Source organism: Carassius gibelio, chromosome B7 (assembly GCF_023724105.1).
Source record: "Carassius gibelio isolate Cgi1373 ecotype wild population from Czech Republic chromosome B7, carGib1.2-hapl.c, whole genome shotgun sequence".
Lineage (NCBI taxonomy): Eukaryota > Metazoa > Chordata > Actinopteri > Cypriniformes > Cyprinidae > Carassius > Carassius gibelio.
Genome location: NC_068402.1, coordinates 6,661,370 through 6,679,073, shown reverse-complemented (window position 1 = coordinate 6,679,073; position 17,704 = coordinate 6,661,370). Strand labels below are relative to the sequence as shown.

The window sequence follows — 17,704 nt, the reverse complement described above, 5'->3', positions numbered from 1 at the left end:
ATTGCGTTAGCAGCGCAAAAGGTTGTGGGTTCGATTCCCAGGGAACACATGTTGTGTAAAAAAAATGTTAGCCTTAATGCACTGCAAGTTGCTTTGGATAAAAGCTTCTGCTAAATGTATAAATGACATATAACAAATACCACTAAGTTATCTGCAACTAATTCATATTGTCAGGGTTTTTTTTTCCTTTTTTTTTTTTTTTTCTTTATGCAAAACGCATTTGTGTTTTATGGCGGAAGGGACTATCCGTCCACGCACATGCTTTAATTTCCTACATCCTGGTATTTTTTACTGTTGTCAAAGCACCGATAGAAAGAAAGGCTGCAACGGGAAGCGACCAGACTGCAGTGTCCTACAGAGACTGAGCTTAAAGAAAGTTAGGTGCATTTACCAGGTAAAAAACAAACGCATGCTTCGCGCACTCGGTGTTGTCATGACGCCTTTTACTTTAAAGACACGACAGTTCACAGGAGCTTACAGACAGACACACAGACCGCAGCTCTGGAGGGCAGATAGGGAAGACAACATTGTCTCTGATAGAGACAGCGACAGCTCGTTCAGTAAAACCACTCCAGTGTTTGCTATGATGCGTTTTAAATATACATTTTATATAAATAAGCACGCGCTGCCATTGCAGGGTCAAAACAAAACCCAATATGAATCGTCAGCTTGTGATTAAGATACGATTTAAAGCGACAGCAACGTGTTTGTCACCTCTTTGGGCTCTGTTTGAGATGAATTTATAATTTAATACACATTTGATTCATATAAGCATATTAGTATGCTTTCAATTCAAATAGTTTTGTATAAAACAAAAATTTAGCAATGCATAGCAGTTGTAATTTTACTAAATGAGTAGTTTAATAAAAATTAAAAGCAGGAATTGTTTACTTGCGGTCATGTTAATTTGAACCTATGATTTTCTTTCTAATCTGGAATGCACAAAAACATTTTGTAGAATCTGCTCTCTTTGATACAGGTAATGTAGACACAGAGACTATCAAGCTCCAAAAATGCACCAGAACATTAGTCCAGAAAAATCTCTAGGATAAGGAAAGAGGGATAAAGGAAAGAAGAAATCACTTGGGAGCTTGATTTTTACATTTATTTATATTCATATTTGCATATGTTTTTATACAGAGCGACTTGCATATGAGCAATACTACATTACGATTAATCATAGGGAGACAGTGACATAATTCTGCAATACAAAATCCCTAAGTTAGCTTGAAAGCATAGGCTAGTACTAAGATGGAGATAAGATTGGAAGTAACTTGGTAATGGTTGCAGACCAACTGTGAGTTGTCTTCAGACATTTCTTGAAGATTGAAGAACAATTTGTGACAAAAAGGATTGTTCCTATTTGCTCTGTTGAATAGATCTAAATTGAATTGATTTAATGTCAACGCTTGCATGGCAGTGCTTGATGTTCCTATAAATTCATATCAGCATTGCAGACACAGCATGTGTAGCACATTCCCCCGGGGCCCCAGACTTCCCCTTCCCCCACATGGGTAGAGGGCATCATTCTCTTATTTCTTGTATCTACATGTACTATTTAAGGGTGCACTTGTCATAGTGTACTGCATATATTACTGTTATGATAAATTGCATGCACTATTCCTTATTTGTAGGTCACTTTGGATAAAAGGGTCTACTAAATGACTAAATGTGCATATACTGAAACCCAGTATGTACTTGAGGGCCCCTTTTCTGAGTCCCAGGCTCCCAGCTATGCCTTTGGAAGACTACAGGGGCCAGTTGATGTCGTCTTTTGTTGCTTTATACTCACATGTGAATCACAATTAAAGATTTTGTCACAACACCAAACAAAGAGCTTTCTAGGGCCCTGTCCTCCAGCATAGGGGCCCTTTTATGTCCACTATTTTTAACCCTTAAACTACTAGTTTGAATTATTGGGCGTGATTTATGTATTCATGTAGGCTTTATGTCAGTGGTCTCCAACTCAATTCCAAAATTGTAGACATTTTATGTCGATTGTTTTTATTTTATTGTTGTTTTATTGTTGCTGAAGTGTAGCCTCAAGCTTATAGTTGATTGGTTTGTGTTAAAGAACATGGGTTGATAATGTCTCTCATTATTCATCAGTTCAATTATTTATTATGCATTTTGTTTAAAATGTTAAAAGTCAACTACTCTTGGTTTTTCAGAAAAAATGGACAGTTTGAATCAAGCACTGCATGCAAAATGCATCTAAACAGAAAAAGACCTTGAGAGACTGCTTCACATAAAGATGTGACCCCGCAGATAACCCTGTTTAGAGCAGGTTTTGCCAAGCCTAAGAAGACTTTCTCCAGCGGCTGACATTAGTATAATGATGGTGTAACCAAACAGCAGCCATGTCCAGCAAGACTTCCTCTAAACGTCGTTATCAACCAGCAGCAGAGTTTGATGATGCCACTATCGCCCGCAAAAGGGAATATTGGAGGAGCAAGAAAAGAGAGCAGAGGGCGAGAAAGTCATCTATCAAAAAGAAGATTGGAAATGAAAATCTGCGCATGTCTGTTGTTAGTAAAGCTAGCAGTGATCCCTCTCTACACAATAATAATGTTTCATTCAAACAGGAAGAGGCTGATGCTCTTAAAAACTGCTTGAGCTTAGGTTTATCAGTATCTGAGAGTAACATTACTATGGTGCCATGCCAAAAAGCGAGATGGTTTCAAAGGACCAAGCTCAACTACGCCTTACCTCAGTCTCAAGAAATAAGCACAAACACCTTGAAGGGTGTAATGGGTAATAATAAAATAAATCCCTCAGATACAGGGTCATCAAAATCAAATGCTTCAACAGTTGAATCTCTCTGCCCTACAGTCCATTCGGTGCCTACAACATGCATTGAGTTGCATCCGAACAATACTCTTGCTCAAAAATCTAAATCGGGAATGTCATCCCTAAATGGCAAGCATTTAACAACATCTCTGCAAAGCCGTGTATCCATGGTTTTACCAGTGCACAGTTACCAAAATAAGCCTCAGAACTCACTTAGACTCTTGACCTCTGCAGAATGTAAGGTTCGTGAAAACCAGAGTCCTATCACTAAGAGAAGAACATGTGCCTTCGCTTTAGAGCACAACACGGGAGAGGCTGTGACTGAAGAAGAGATGGTTGCTAAGCGTAGAGAGAACTGGCGTATCAAAAAGCGGGAACAGAGAGCAAAGCGTGCTGCAAAGTTGGCCCGGGACCGAGAAGGGAGTCTCAGACAAGGACAACCTTTATCTGTTGGTATCATGCATGCTTCATCTCCTACTAACAGTAAGGCCTTGAGAGGAATCAGCCTGAACTCAAACCTTGTATCTCTTAATCAGCAGTTGCTGGGAGCAAAATTTAACGGTTCTCAGACAGCACAACTACATGTTCAGAGTCCTAAACCAAACCATGCATCCTTAACCTCTGGTATTTTGCAGTCATCCTTAAGTAAGTCCAAATCCAAAGTACAGAAATTTGCACAAACTCAAAAGAGACGTCAAAACCAAATGAGGAGATCCACCCTTGGGGCTTCCAAAGTTGAGTCTCCCGAGGATCGCCATGCCAGGCAAAAAGAATACTGGAGAATTAAGAAACGTGAGCAAAGAGCAAGGCTGTCTATGGCATTGAAAGCACGACTCAAGGAACAAGAAGCACTAAAGCATCATGGGAAACATTCCTACAACAGTTTCAGTCAGGCATGTGGAGTTCAAGCGAGCAAAGCAAGTGCATTTGCAGTTTCCTCCGATACCATTGGTGGTTTTATCAAAGAAGATGGCACAGTGACGGTCTCCATTTCGAAGACATCTCCTAAAGCTTCCCTACCTGCAAGTCAAGACATTTCCAATGTGAAATGCATTGGAAATGTAAAACTCCAGGTTCAAGTAAATTCTCCCCTATATTCAGATGCTCCACCAGTCACAAAGCTAGATTCTGCTCAATGCAACATTTCTAGTAACTGTACTAAAGCTCACCAAAACTCTCCAGTAAAGTCTAGATTAACCAGAGGTGCAGTTCTGGGCAGTATGACAGTCACCATCAAGTCTGAAACCCCAACAGAAGAAGAAAGGGTCACCCGTTTGAGAGAGTATTGGAGGATTAAGAAACGACAGCAAAGGGCTAGTCAAGCTGCCCGACTTGGAAATGGTCTGCTCAGGTCGAAGGTTTCTGTGTTAAAGCAGAGAGAGCAAAACAAGAAGTCAAACCATAGGCAAAGTATTACTTCATCTATCACCACAACAGTTTGTCACTCCTCTACCAGTGCCCCAATGCCTATAAAAGAGGAGCATGTCTATCCCACTATACAAGCTGTGTTTTCCATCCCAGAAATTACTCCCTGCATCAGTGTTAATAGCAGCAAAACTTCACCCAGTGCATCCTTAGAATCACACATTGAGCCACCAACAGCTGTGGACCATCATGCCACCACTCTTCAGGCTGTTGCCTCCATGAAAAAGCTCCTAGAGGAATCAGTTTACACACCAGAAGAAAATAATGCCAGCGAAATCCACGTTAAGTGTGAAAATGAGCCTCTTCCTTTGACTAAAGATGAACTTTTTACATCTGAAGATGCAAAACCTAGTCTTACCTTACAACAAAATGTGTTATTACAGTGTGACCTCCCAAACGACACAAGCCTTAAAGATATCAAATTGAGTCCTCCGGCATCAACTTTTGAAAACATCAATCATTATAAGACTCATAACATCTGTCAAGAGGCTACAGATGGAAGTCATGCCATATCTCCAGTGGCTCTGCAACCTCATAATTTCAGTGAAAATGGAGCAGATCCCAAGCAGGCCTCCCCTATACAGGCCTTGCAAAAGCAGCAGCTTGGTGAAAGTGATGAGCTTCAACGAAAGAGAGAGTATTGGCGATTAAAGAAGAGACAACAGCGGGCTAGAAAAACCAACAAAGATGCAACCAAAAATGCAGTTCTTCGTAGTCTGCCACAGGTGAGTTGCATTGATATTTGAATGTCATGAGAAGTAATTATTAAAAAATTTGAATTATTAAATGTGTCGTCATTTGAACTATTGTGTTTCTCGGATTTCCCAGAAGAAAACACGAAGCACAACTTTCATGCAAGCCATGTCCCAGATCCCCATTCAGAAAAAAACAAGCAGGTGCACCAAGCCTTCTGGTCCACAGACACAGCCTACAGATAAATCAAGATGTGATCGAAGCCAAATAGTGGCAACGGCAAATCCACAAGAAGATCCCGAGGAGGTAATACGTAGAAGACGCATGCAGTGGAGGATCAAGAAACAGAAGCAGAGAGCTAGAAAGGCAGCACATGAGACAAAGCTACGCCAGGTGATGGTCCCTCCACAAAGCCAGGATTTACAGGTATTTAATTTTATATATACATATAGATTTATTGGCTTTATTTATGTGCTGTACCATCAAAGTTTGGGGGCAGTATGATTTTTTTTTTTTTTTCGGACAGCAAAGATATTTCTAATGTTACAAAAGACTGTTTAACAAAAATGCTGACTTAAAAAAAAAATTCACTAAAATATGTAGCACAACTATTTATTTTTATAACATTGATAAATGTATATTGTGTAGCAAATCAGCATATTAGAATGATTTCTGAAGGATCATGTTCAATTCAATTAAAGTTTATTTGTATAGTGCTTTTCACGATACAATTCATTGCAAAGCAGTAGTGGTGCACGATAAATCGCATGAGATATTTCATGCGCATCTTGTCAGTAAAGCTGACAAGAATCTCCATCACGTGCGTGCTTTCACATGGAGCAGCATTTACTACACAGAGCCGTTAATCACTGACAAGCTGCGCAAAATATGATCGTGATTTATCGCGGAGCCCTACAAAGCTGCTTTACAGAAAATTACATTTCTGAAATATACTCATGTGAGAGTAAAGACTGGAGAAATGACTGCTGAAAAATCAGCTTTGCCATCACAGGAATACATTACATTTTCAAATATCTTAAAATAGAAAACATTTATTTTATATTGTGATTTCTATTTTAGAATATTACTGTTTTTACTGTACTTTAATCAAATGAATGCAACCTTGGTGTGCATAAGAAACTTCTTTCAAAAACATGAAAAAAACCTTAGCAACTACAAATTTGAAAAGTAATGTAATTGCAGACAGAAAAAAGGACCCAAATAAAAGCACAATCATTGCAAAACACTGTCAGCAGTAGCATCCCCTTCATTTAGAGATTGTTCTAAAACAGACCAAAGTGCAGCTGAGTTTGAGTGGGACTGCGAGACCCAAGCAGTGCAACTGATCATGCAGTTGTTTACTCGTGTGACAGACCTGTTTGAACCATTTGTGAATTTGTGGTTTGCACAGTGCTGTGCAAACCGATCTGATCTTCACTATCAGTGGCTCATGCATCGAAACAGATCATCATTTACTCATCCCTATGTTGTTTCAAACCGGCTCGACTTTGTTTCTTTTACAGAACACACAAAAAAATAGATTTTTGCTTCTTTCTTTTTTTTTTTCATAAAAAGTCAGTAGGGTCCAAAACACTGACCATTGACTTTCATTTTGATAAGTATAAATAATTCAAACCATCTGATGTGTTCCACAGAAGAAAGAAAGTCATACAGGTTTGGAATTACATGAAGGCGAGTTTATACTGAGAACCAAACATCACAGTCTACCAGAACCCTGTAATAATAACACATGCTTTATGTCCCCTGGGGGCCCCAGCTATATCTCAGCACCAGAAATTCACAGACAAATGGGGGTAAGTTGTTTTGAATTGGAGCAGTGTTCACAGGGCCTCATGTGGGGCCCCAGCCATACCTCAGCACTAGAATATCACAGAAACATTTTGGAGGCCTCTTTTGAGAGAGGCCCTGTGTGGGGCCCCGTGCCTCCAGGCATTTCATTGCACCAGCATACTGTAGGGACATGCAAAACACAGGGAACAAAATTTAGGACTTTAGGTTTTTCTCCAAAATACATTTTTATGAAACAAACATTTATTTTAGCATTTAAGATCAGCAGCCTTCTCACGGCTTGCTGCTTCTAGATTACTAATACTATAGATAAAGATGGCGAGATGCTAGAGTTTTATACCAATCGACTGAATATTTTCATTGTTCCTTTCTCCAGTTTCTCAAATGATTGAACCCCCTCAGAATGGATTTAAGTGTTAAACTGTGTGATTATTTTAGGTTAAAAATGCCATGGCAGAAACATCTAAATTTGGTTTGTTCAATTAAGTAGCACTTTCTCCGATTGTTTGAGAATTGTTGTCATCTTCCCAGCCTCAAATCACTCAGAGCATTTACATATACTGTACGTGCTTTTATTTTTTTCATCCTTTGGTCAAGTGAATCTGCAGCTCTAGTGATTTGTTGTTGCTAATCGCTAGTTTGTTGTGTACATAGTTAATGTATGCACTATCCTTATTTTTTTCTTTAATCTTCCTAGAGTCAGAACTCCACCAGTCTCTGCTCAGCAGTAGTTCAGAGGTAAGTACATTAATTTATTTTATGCTCACAAAGCCTATATTTATTTGATACTGTAAAAACTGTAATATTTTCAAATATTATTACAGTTTAACTCAACTATTTTCAATTTTAACATATATTTTTTATTTTATTTTATGATAGCAAAGCTGCATTTTCAGTAGCCATTCTTCACCGTCACCTGATCCTATAATAATATGCTGAAAAGACCTTAATGTTGGCTTCTTTTCCAAACAGTGCAACTTTAGAAGACCAACTTGGCTACTTTGTTGAACCATGTCAACCTGCACTCAAAGGTTATTTTTAATGAATTTTCTAACACAAACTTTACCAGACAGTTTAAATGACTTCTTTTTTACTGACATTACTTACATCTTCTGTTTGAAGAGGAGTCAAGCTTTGTACCAAATGGTGCAATGGAGGGACCTTTATCACTGGCAGAGTGGAGAAATGTCTACCTCATGGACTTTGATCCTGTCAACCCGTTGTTGGTGTGTATGGTTTGTGGAGAGCAGCAGTACTCTGAGAGTGTGGAAGGCGTGAAGGCTCACATCGAGGAGGCGCATCCTGAAACACTATCACTGGGAGACAGTGAACGTCAAGGCATTCTTGATGCCTGGGATAAACAAGTGGCAGTCCGAGAGCACTTCATCACCCACCAGCTTCAACAGCAGTGCAGAGCTTCTACAGATAACACGGAAATCTGCTTTCAGTCTGGCTTTGAACATATGAAATAATTTATTTTATGAATCATTTTTCACAACAGAAATTAACATGCCCGGTCAAAGAAGCTAAGGTTGAGGCCGAAGACTTTGAGTGAGCTGATGGGTGACTGACAGACAAGACCCGTTTTGTCCTGATAGCGACAAGTTGACGAGTTTTTCGGAGGGGGTCTGTCTCTGTGGCTCATCTAGTTGACATGGTCTACGCTGACATTCACTAAAATCAATCTTCATGTCATAAAATTTTTTAACATTTAGAGCATTTTAAGATTTAGAACATTTACTTCGTAAGCTCCATCAGTCAAAATGTTGATTCACATTTTTCTCATTACTGAGCCTCATTAACTGCACTTTTAAATTCTCATAATACTCCAAACATTGCAGTGCATTTAAAGAACCTGTAAATCAGTTTACAAAATAAGATCCATCTAAACAAATACTCTCTCACACACACACATAGACCTAATCATAATAAGAACTGCATTTTGAGCATGTATTATTTTTTCTTTTAGTATTTATTTCTGTACAGTTTATTCAATTTTTAAAACATTTTGCAATACATTTTCCGTTTTATAATTTTTTGCACTGCATATAATTTTTTTTGTACTTTGACTTGCCATAATGTTTTCCAATAGTCTTGAATAGACCTTCTTCTTCAGTTTATAAAATGCTATAAAATCAAATGTAATTCATATCTACCATAATTTGAACTTCCTTGTAGTTAATTACTAGTTAAGCTTCTAAATTAACAGTGTGTTGTTAATGTTTGGTTATATACAGACCACATTTATAAAAAAAATAAAAAGCACAGGGATGAGAATGATCAAATATTATATATAGTGTAGCAAACATAGTTTGTTAGTCTTTACAGTCGACACCTAGTATAAGTAAAACGTTTGATTCTGATTCCCTCTTCAGACCTCATCTGTTTTAGATTAAATCTTTTAAATAAATAAAACCTTTTGTATACTTTGTTTGCTTGTCTGTAATTTAAAATGTTAATTCACTTAACATATGTGACCCTGGACCAATCTCAATTTTGAAATTATTATTCATCTGAAAGCTGAATAAATAATATTTCCATTGATGTATGGTTTGTTAGGACAGGACAATATTTGGCTAAAAGTCTGGAATCTGAGGGTGCAAAAAAAAATCGAAATATTGAGAAAATTGCCTTTAAAGTTGTCCAAGTGAAGTTGTCAGCAATGCATATTACTTAATCAAAAATTAAGTTCTGATATATTTATGGTAGGAAATTTACTAAGTATCTTTATGGAACATGATATTTACGTAATATCCTAATGATTTTTGGCATAAAAGAAAAATCTATAATTTTGACCCATACAGTGTTTTTTTGGCTATTGCTAAAAGTATACCCCAGTGACTTAAGACTGATGTTGTGCTCCAGGGTCACATATAATTTAGCATTACATGCACCTTTTTATGACAAAAATGTTGCATAGAGAATTGGCTACTTTTGCTTAGAATGGTGAAACTAAAATTGTTCTAAACTAATTATCAACTTAAAACGAATTCAATGAAATCAAAATATCGGATGAATGTATGTTTTATTGCACTGCCAAATCCATTTATGGCATATTCATATCATAGAGCATCTCTGCATACTGTAGACAGACCGCAACTCAAAAATAGTGTGTAATAGACAAGACATTACCTGGTAACTAAATTAAATATAAGGTTCATCATATTAGATTGATGTGAAACACAGTTCGTCGTCTTTAGACGCACATCTATTGGCATGGCTCTCACTGTTTCACTCTTTGTGAGAGTAGCGGCTCCTCCTCAATAATTTGTTCTGTTTCAACCTCCTGCTCAGGGGTTTGCTGAGCACCCGACGAGGTTTGCAGTTCTCTGGGTCCAGAATCCAGACGGAACACTGTTGGGATCTGGCCTAATATGGGACAGGTCTCCTGTAGACCAGAAATCCACTGAGACAGAGTCGCCTGGTCTCCTTGACCAGCCATACACATGGCGTAAACCGGCCCCTCTTCCACTGCAGGATCACATGAACAGACATCATTGTATGTGTCTGGTGATATGCAAACCATTGTATTCAAACCATGTTGACAAAACAACACGAGACTCACCATCATCCACAATGAAACTGAAATCATCACCCATGTCTCTTTCCAGGTCGAGCTCCACTCGCTGAGGGTAGAAGAGACTCTGCTCTGGACCAATCATCTCAGGGTCAAACTCTTCCTCAACCTACAGGAAAAGAAGAAGCCACATAATCTGGAATGCAAATTCTTTAAGAATGAAGTCTTAATTTATTTATTCATTTACTTTGAAGCATTACACTACTAAATTTGCAATAATACATTTCTTTTTTTCTCTTATCCTCACCAAGGCTGTATTTATTTGATCAAAAATATAGTAAAACAGTAACATTGTGAATAACTGTTATTTATTGTAATGTAATTGATTCCCATAATGGCAAAAATAAATTTTCAGCAGCCATTACTCTAGTTTTCAATGTAACATGATCCTTCAGAAATCATTCTGATATGTTGACCTTCATGAAATGCCATCATTAGCCCAATTCCTGTACCTTTTCCTCAGGCGGGATAGGGTCTGCCCTGAGTAGGTAATAATGAACACAAGTCTTTCTGAGCCACAGTGGAAACGGGCCTTCGACAAACACAGGCCTGCGGGGATTGTGTTTGGCCAGAAGAGAGCGCTGATCTGGACTTTGAATACCTGACAGCATAAAAGATCAGTTTTGTTTTGCTTAATTAATTTCACAAACAGTATCCAAAATCCCTTTTATGCCAATAATTATTTAAAAATTAAAAGCAACAACAACAAAAAGTAATGTCCAATCACTTATGAAAGCATTACAACTGGTCCTTAGTACTATGGTCAAATTATAGTTAAATATTTCAGGTTGAATGCTGCACAAGTTGGATAGTATTTGTAAAGAACTCTAAAGCATTTTGTGAGTTCTTATTATTTTCTGTGGTACAGATGATATACATTTAACCTAGAATATTCCTGAAATTTCAAGTTCAATTGCCAGTAATGGTAAAAGCAACATACCTACAATATGGGGACGCATAACTTCTTCACCGGTCTCAGTGATGTCTGTTGATGGATACTGCAATGTGTGAAACAAAGCACATTTATTAAACTGAAAACCCTTTATTTCCAGTAAATACACACTACCATTGAAAAGTCTGGTGTTACTAAGATATAATGTATAAGATGTACATTATATATATATATAATATATAATTTAAACAATTTACATATTAACATTTTTTAAATATAATTTTATTATATAATAGTAATTTAAAATAATTTATTTTAAACATTTTTAAATATAATAAAAAAAAGTGTCTTGTATATTATAATAATATTTCTGTAATTTTACTGTATTTTTTATCAAACAAATGCATCTTTAGGCCTGATCATAAAATACTTTTTTCCCAAAAAAATCTTATTAACCCCAAACTTTTGAACAGGAGTGGTTCTGCTTTTGTGATGCTGCTTTAAGTTGTAGATTTAACAGTCACCTGATAGATTGTTATTTTAGCATCCAGGTCATCTGCAATCCGGGTAAGACTGAATCGAGCGAGCTCTACTGGGTCACTGGGGAGCACATGTGGGACGGGGAAGGGGTTTGCGTGCTTGAATTTGGGAAACCAGTACATGATACGCTGGTACTTCCTCATCGGATGACTCTTTTCCCCAAATATCTGAGCCAGCAATACCTTGGTCTCTACATTCGGCATGAGACCTGGAAGTATTAAAAAGACAAAGGATTACCAAATCATTAAAGCAATGCATCAGTTTTTCTTTCTCTCCTACAAGAGTGCAAACACACCATAGTTCTCCATCTGCTCCAGCAGCTGTACTCCACACTCTTGCTGCCGTGGGTAGTGGTTAAACATCCTCTGAATGAAGTTACGTGGAACAAACACCTCTTTTGGAAACACATCCAGGAGTTTGTTGTAGACCGTAATGTCTTGTTCGACTCCAAATTCTGGCATCTTCTTCAGAGCAGCATAAATAAACTCCACATGGCCTCTTCGTCGAATGTCCTTCTTGCTGAAAACATCCACGACCCTGTTAAAATCAGCCTTGGTCTTTGAGTCTCTAGCAGCTCGCTCAAATAAATCATCATGTGTGACTAAACTTTTGCCTTTATTAAGTGTCTCATCATCAGCTGTGTTTTCAAGCTGTGTCTGACTCGGACGACTCGTGGAGCACACTGCGCTGTGGTGGAATGGCCTCAGAAGCTTAAGAAAATTGGACAGAAAAACACAGCACATTAATACAGGCACACAGTCTATAAAGCAGCATTATTCAGAGGCAAGTAGGTACCTGGCCGTAGTTGTGCTGTGATCCAGGGGTTTGCAGATGTGCTCCAGCAGGTAGAACCAATCGCTTCACAGGTTTCCCCAAAAAACATGCAACGCACCCAATACACTGGATCCGCAAAAGATGTCGAGGAGCATTCATGATTATTACATCACAAACCACAGCAGATGAATCACAAATGTGCTGAAATGAGCCTAGAAAGCAAACAGAAAAAATATCACTGTCAATATAATTTTTTATTAATTCATTTATGCAATGAATATCTTTGTATTTATCTATCTGTAATTAAATACTGCAATAATCATGTTGTTAGATCTATCTATTATATCCATGTTATAGTAGTGATATAATGCTTAACAATCACATAATTATATTAGATCTAAGTAATTAGAAATAAAATAAAATAATGCAATAATAACATTATTGTTAGATATATCTATATTTCCATGTTAGAGTAATTACATGTGTGTGTTAGCTATTAAATAATGCAATAATAACTTTATTATCAGATCTATATCCATGTTAGAATAATTACATGTGTGTTAGCTATTAAATTAAATAATGCAATAAACACATTATTGTTAGATGTATCTAGAAGTCCATATTAGAGTAATTGTTAATTATTCTGTCTATCAGTCTTTGAGTAATTAATCATTTATAATACAATTTGAATGTTCAGAGTAATTAATTGAAATATAATCAATGATAATCACTTTGTGACATTTGCTATTGCATTATTCTGTAATAATTTAATGACGCTTTAAAAATAAAATAATCATATAGTTAAGAGAAATGCGAGATAAGACTGTGGAAACTCACTATCACTCACTCACTCCACTCAGATTTCATTCTGCTGTAAGTCTATGGTCAAGTCCTTCAAACCAAACACGCATCGACTCGCTTCCTAGTGCGTCGTCTTTAAACTTCCCCCAGAAACGCTAAAGAAGAGTTCTTACGCACGTTGGTTCCGGGCTTGGTTTGTTATTCACAACATCAGCGCTAGATGGCAGAGAGGTATTGGATGAAATCTACAGGTGCTGCTGTCAAAGTTCTGTTTGAACTTTATCTTTTTAACCGGGGTTTGGGAGGAGGAATCTATACAGGAGCGACGTAGTGCGACGTATTTCATTAGCGCTTCGTGCAGTTAGAAGCGTAAAGTAGAAACAGCGCGCGCTTAATCAACTTTAAGTTACATGCACGCGGTTCCTAGAGTAAATCAAGCCCGTGAGTTCTTGCACTTGCCTCATGCGATAGAGAGGCTCGCTGCTCATTTCCTGGATTAGTGATTTTACAGTCACAACAGCTTCTGTAATTCTCAGTGGCTCCTCCACGATGCTGTTGACAGCATACATAGAGTTATGCATTGCGTTTCTGCCAATGAGGTTTACTAATATTAAACAATACTAAGGAGTGTTTGACTCAGACATGGATGGATCTACGAATAGTCTCGGTGAGTTGATAAATACGGTTGGTTTTGTAACTTACCATGTGCATGTCTATGAAATATAAACTAGTGAAGTTTATTGTTGTAGAACCAACTGACTAACGTTAGTTGGAGCAAAATGTTTTGCCAACAACATTTCTGAGTATGAGTTTGTAATTGTGCCAGTGAAGCCAGTCTGTTTTCTATGTGTACTTATGTATACTGTCAAAAGTTTTACAACTTATTTAACTAGGTATTGTAAAGTGTGTGTTGCAACTTCAGGATGTAACAGACTGTGTTACTGACACTATCAGACTTCCCTAGCAAAACAAATATTATAGTAACCAAGTTTCTTGCAACATATAGTAACTACAGTTATTGCTGCTGAATTAAAACTGGTAAGTTTTAACGATGACGAGACAGCGTTTTAAACAAGCCTAAACTGGCCTAAGTTGGTCTTCTAGCCTGGTCAGACAAACTGGTTGTTAGCTGGGAAGTCAAGATAGCTGAAATATGCACAAAACTCCTCTAAAACCAGACAGCAGGCCTGCCCAGGATGAGAGAGAAATACACTATCTTATGCTTATGAGAGATCACTGATTTTTTTAAAGTAACAGTTGAAATTGTGGTATTGTGTAGGAAATGTTTGTTAAACCTGGTAAAATCTGGAGAACCTGTTGTAAGTTAATGCTCAAAAGGTTTTCTGTGTCTTCTGGAGATATGCAGCCATTTGTGCACTATTGTATATCAAGTTATTCAATCTGTTGTTCTATTCTTTTTTTTATAGCATGCTTAAGTTTTATTGCCATGCAGACTTCAATGACAAAGACAACAGCTGCAGTTCAATGCATCGAGAAAAAGAAAATCCAAGCAATCCAAGTCTTACTTCCTCTGTTGGCCTTCATAGATAACTCATACTGTCTCTTTGTCTACATTAAAAGTTTCTGAGTCCCTATAGCAAGCCAATTTAACAGTTATCTGTTAACACCAACTAGTATCTAAAATAAAAATAAATGAAAGAAACACATTGTTAACTAGTACCCTGCTATATACCCTAGTAGTATTTCATTCTCACTAGTCACAGCTGTGCTTTTTCTTCTCGTACTGACTAGACAGGATGGCTACTCTTTATCATTTAATTAAACACTTTACTCATAAGATTAAACTGCTACCGTTGGAATCCATATTCAGCCACTCCTAAATAAAGAAAAACTGGACTAAATACTATTAGTAGTGAGATTGAAACCAGTACATGTATCCATTGGATTACTAGTATTTTAAGCATAAGTATTATTATTTGTAATGACTAAATGTTTATATCGCTTGCTATAGTGTGTTTGGTGTCTAGACAGCTTTGTTGGTTATAATGTGACATTGCTTGCACGGTAGGTTTTCAGTGTTGAATGGGTGTCTGTAGTGGTGACGCTGCGTGTGCTTTTGTTTTGTGTACTGTTTGGTAACATGCTGGGCCAGTGGAGAGCCGTAAATGTCATGCAGGAAGCCCTCTGGCATCATGCTTTTACCACACATGCTTAATTTCTCCCAGCTTGTCCTTCTGTGATGGGCTCTCTGTCTGTCTCAAGTGCCTCAAAGTCTGCATCATGTCAGAAGAGATGACTGCCAGAGATAGCAGATCATTGGTGCAATTGCAATAGTTGACATGGTGTTTGGTTTTCCTCATGTTGAAAAAAGCAGACTTTGAATCAGATTCAGATTATTAAAGAATTATCTTGGTTTTACACAGAAATCAGGGTAAATATAACTTTGTTGTGCTACCTGAAACCTTTACAAATAAATAGTTTTGCATAGGCTTCCAATTCATGAGACTTGTCAAAATGACATATCTTTGAAACAACATTTGGAAATCATTTTGGGTCCCACTTTATATTAAGTGGCCTTAACTACTATGTACTTAAACAAAAAATAAATACAATGTACTTATTGTGTTCATATTGTATTGCAACTTTTTTTGCTGCTATTGAGGTGGGAAACAGGTAAGGTTAGGGACAGATTTGGTGGTATGGTTAAGTTTAAGGGTGTGTTAAGGTGTAAGGGATGGGTCAGCGTGTAATTATACATGTAATTACAGAAATTAATTACAGATGTAATTATGTGCAGATATTTTTCAAATATAAGTACAATGTAAAAACATGTATGTACACAATAAGTGCATTGTACCAAAATAATAATTAAAATGTAACTACATAGTAGTTAAGGCCACTTAATATAAAGTGGGTCCTCATTTTGAAACTCCTACATACACAAAAAAAAAATGCTGTAGAAACCGTATTCACTTAGAAGTTGGCAGTACATTTTACAAAGAGATTGCAAGAAACATGTTGAATTAAAGGTGAAACTTTAAAATAGTAAAACTGTGATGGCATTTTCTTGTAATACACAAGTAGTGTTTCAGTAGCGTGATAGTTTGTTTCATTAAAAAAAAATTTTTTTTTTACAATGTAGCTTCGTGTACAGGGTTTGACTTAGGTTTAAAAGATGTCAAACGCATGAGTTATTCTTTCTCGCTATGAATTCCTCACTACCCTTTCTTGTCTTTCTTGTGTTTTGAGAGGCATAACAATGCTCACTTGACTTCATAACAGTAACAGATCGGAATCAGTTTGGACGTAAAATCTGGATCGACTCGGTCTAATTTGTTTCTCTTTATCCTGCAGAGAAAAAAATAAACATAACCGACAAATTTGTTTGGAGAAAAGCAAGAAAGCCTCCCAGCTAGTTAATATTTCTTTCTTCTACAAATAAACTTTGAAGGAGGTTGTATAAAGTTTTCTCTTGCTTTCTGTCTCATTGTGGGAGGTGAGAATTTGTGTTTGTGAGTAAGAATGAAGATGCAGGGGCGGACAGTGCCGTACAGGAAGTTCGCCGTAGCCATGAGCGATGCGATGCGACGCAACGCTGACAGGAAAGAGAGCAGCGAGAGGTGGGCGAACAGAAGTGGAGAAGTACCACACAGGCCTTATGACACTTTCATTTATGATATCATGGCTCAAAGTGAAAACGAACATTCTAATATTTGATTTTGATTCATATTACAGTTGTGCAAGGCCAGATTTATCCCAGAGTTAGTGGAAACTGTTTTGAATAATCAGTGATTGACAGTGGATACCAAATGCTCCACAGACTTGGTTCAGATAACTGTTTTGCATGGAGCATATGGTTTTGTAAACCATGGTTGAGATGCAGTCGCTCATCGTTGATTGATTTTTTTTTTGTGTATGTGTGTGTGTGTTTTATTTATTTGAACGTCTTTATTTGGGCTTGCAGATCCTGCCTGCACTTTTGCTTGGGGATCATAACTACTCCAAGCTGTTTGACTTTGATCTGCATTGTTTTTTAAAGTGTGAATTATTAGTTCTTTTATGATTTAAACAGGAAAACAGTTCAGTATTCCACAAAGAAATGCATTTGAACTGGCCTGCCTTCATGCCAGAATAAAACAGAATCTTTCTTGGCTTATTGTTGGGTATGACTGCCAGCTATATGCAAAATAACACATTAATTGCACATTGAAAAATTTACATGCTGCAGTCATGTGACAAGAAAAATTAAGTTACAGTATATGTAGCATTGCAAAATGCATAGTGTTTCTTCTCATACTATTTTAAGTGATGCTGTAAGCTATGTAATAGAACTCTATTCTCAGTGTTCAGGGGTCTTAGGGAAGATTATCTTTAATTAGGCTGCTAATGCACTGGCTTAAAGTGGTTTAATTCTGGAATTTTTTTTGCATTATCATAAATTC

General features: G+C 37.2%; 3 protein-coding genes across 5 annotated transcripts in view; 2 read left to right on the top strand and 1 right to left on the bottom strand.

The window, feature by feature from the left end:
* Positions 1-266: 266 nt before the first annotated feature.
* si:dkey-28a3.2 (uncharacterized) lies at positions 267-9,143 on the top strand. Its single transcript, XM_052560384.1, has 6 exons — positions 267-394; positions 2,172-4,940; positions 5,044-5,334; positions 7,415-7,455; positions 7,690-7,748; positions 7,840-9,143. The coding sequence occupies exons 2-6, from the start codon at positions 2,361-2,363 to the stop codon at positions 8,187-8,189; spliced, it is 3,321 nt and encodes a 1,106-aa protein (XP_052416344.1). The 5' UTR covers positions 267-394; positions 2,172-2,360; the 3' UTR covers positions 8,190-9,143.
* A 584-nt stretch (positions 9,144-9,727) lies between these two features.
* ecsit (ECSIT signaling integrator) lies at positions 9,728-13,467 on the bottom strand. 2 transcript variants are annotated; one of them, XM_052560388.1, is made up of 8 exons: positions 13,338-13,467; positions 12,522-12,712; positions 12,022-12,436; positions 11,711-11,934; positions 11,235-11,292; positions 10,747-10,895; positions 10,283-10,403; positions 9,728-10,188 (listed from the first exon to the last, which is right to left on the bottom strand). In XM_052560388.1, exons 2-8 carry the CDS (start codon positions 12,657-12,659, stop codon positions 9,941-9,943), a joined length of 1,353 nt encoding a protein of 450 aa, XP_052416348.1. In that variant the 5' UTR covers positions 12,660-12,712; positions 13,338-13,467; the 3' UTR covers positions 9,728-9,940. The 2 variants fall into 2 exon arrangements, with proteins under 2 accessions (XP_052416348.1, XP_052416347.1); XM_052560387.1 differs by having other exon boundaries at positions 13,352-13,413.
* A 39-nt stretch (positions 13,468-13,506) lies between these two features.
* Positions 13,507-17,704, top strand: part of eml3 (EMAP like 3) — a 31,992-nt gene continuing 27,794 nt past the window's right edge. Inside the window, exon 1 of one of the 2 annotated variants that reach the window (XM_052560386.1) lies at positions 13,507-13,968. In XM_052560386.1, the coding sequence (XP_052416346.1) occupies positions 13,944-13,968 (25 nt within the window). In that variant the 5' untranslated portion in view covers positions 13,507-13,943. The remainder of the gene's footprint in view (positions 13,969-17,704) is intronic. The other variant, XM_052560385.1, reaches the window with a different exon arrangement.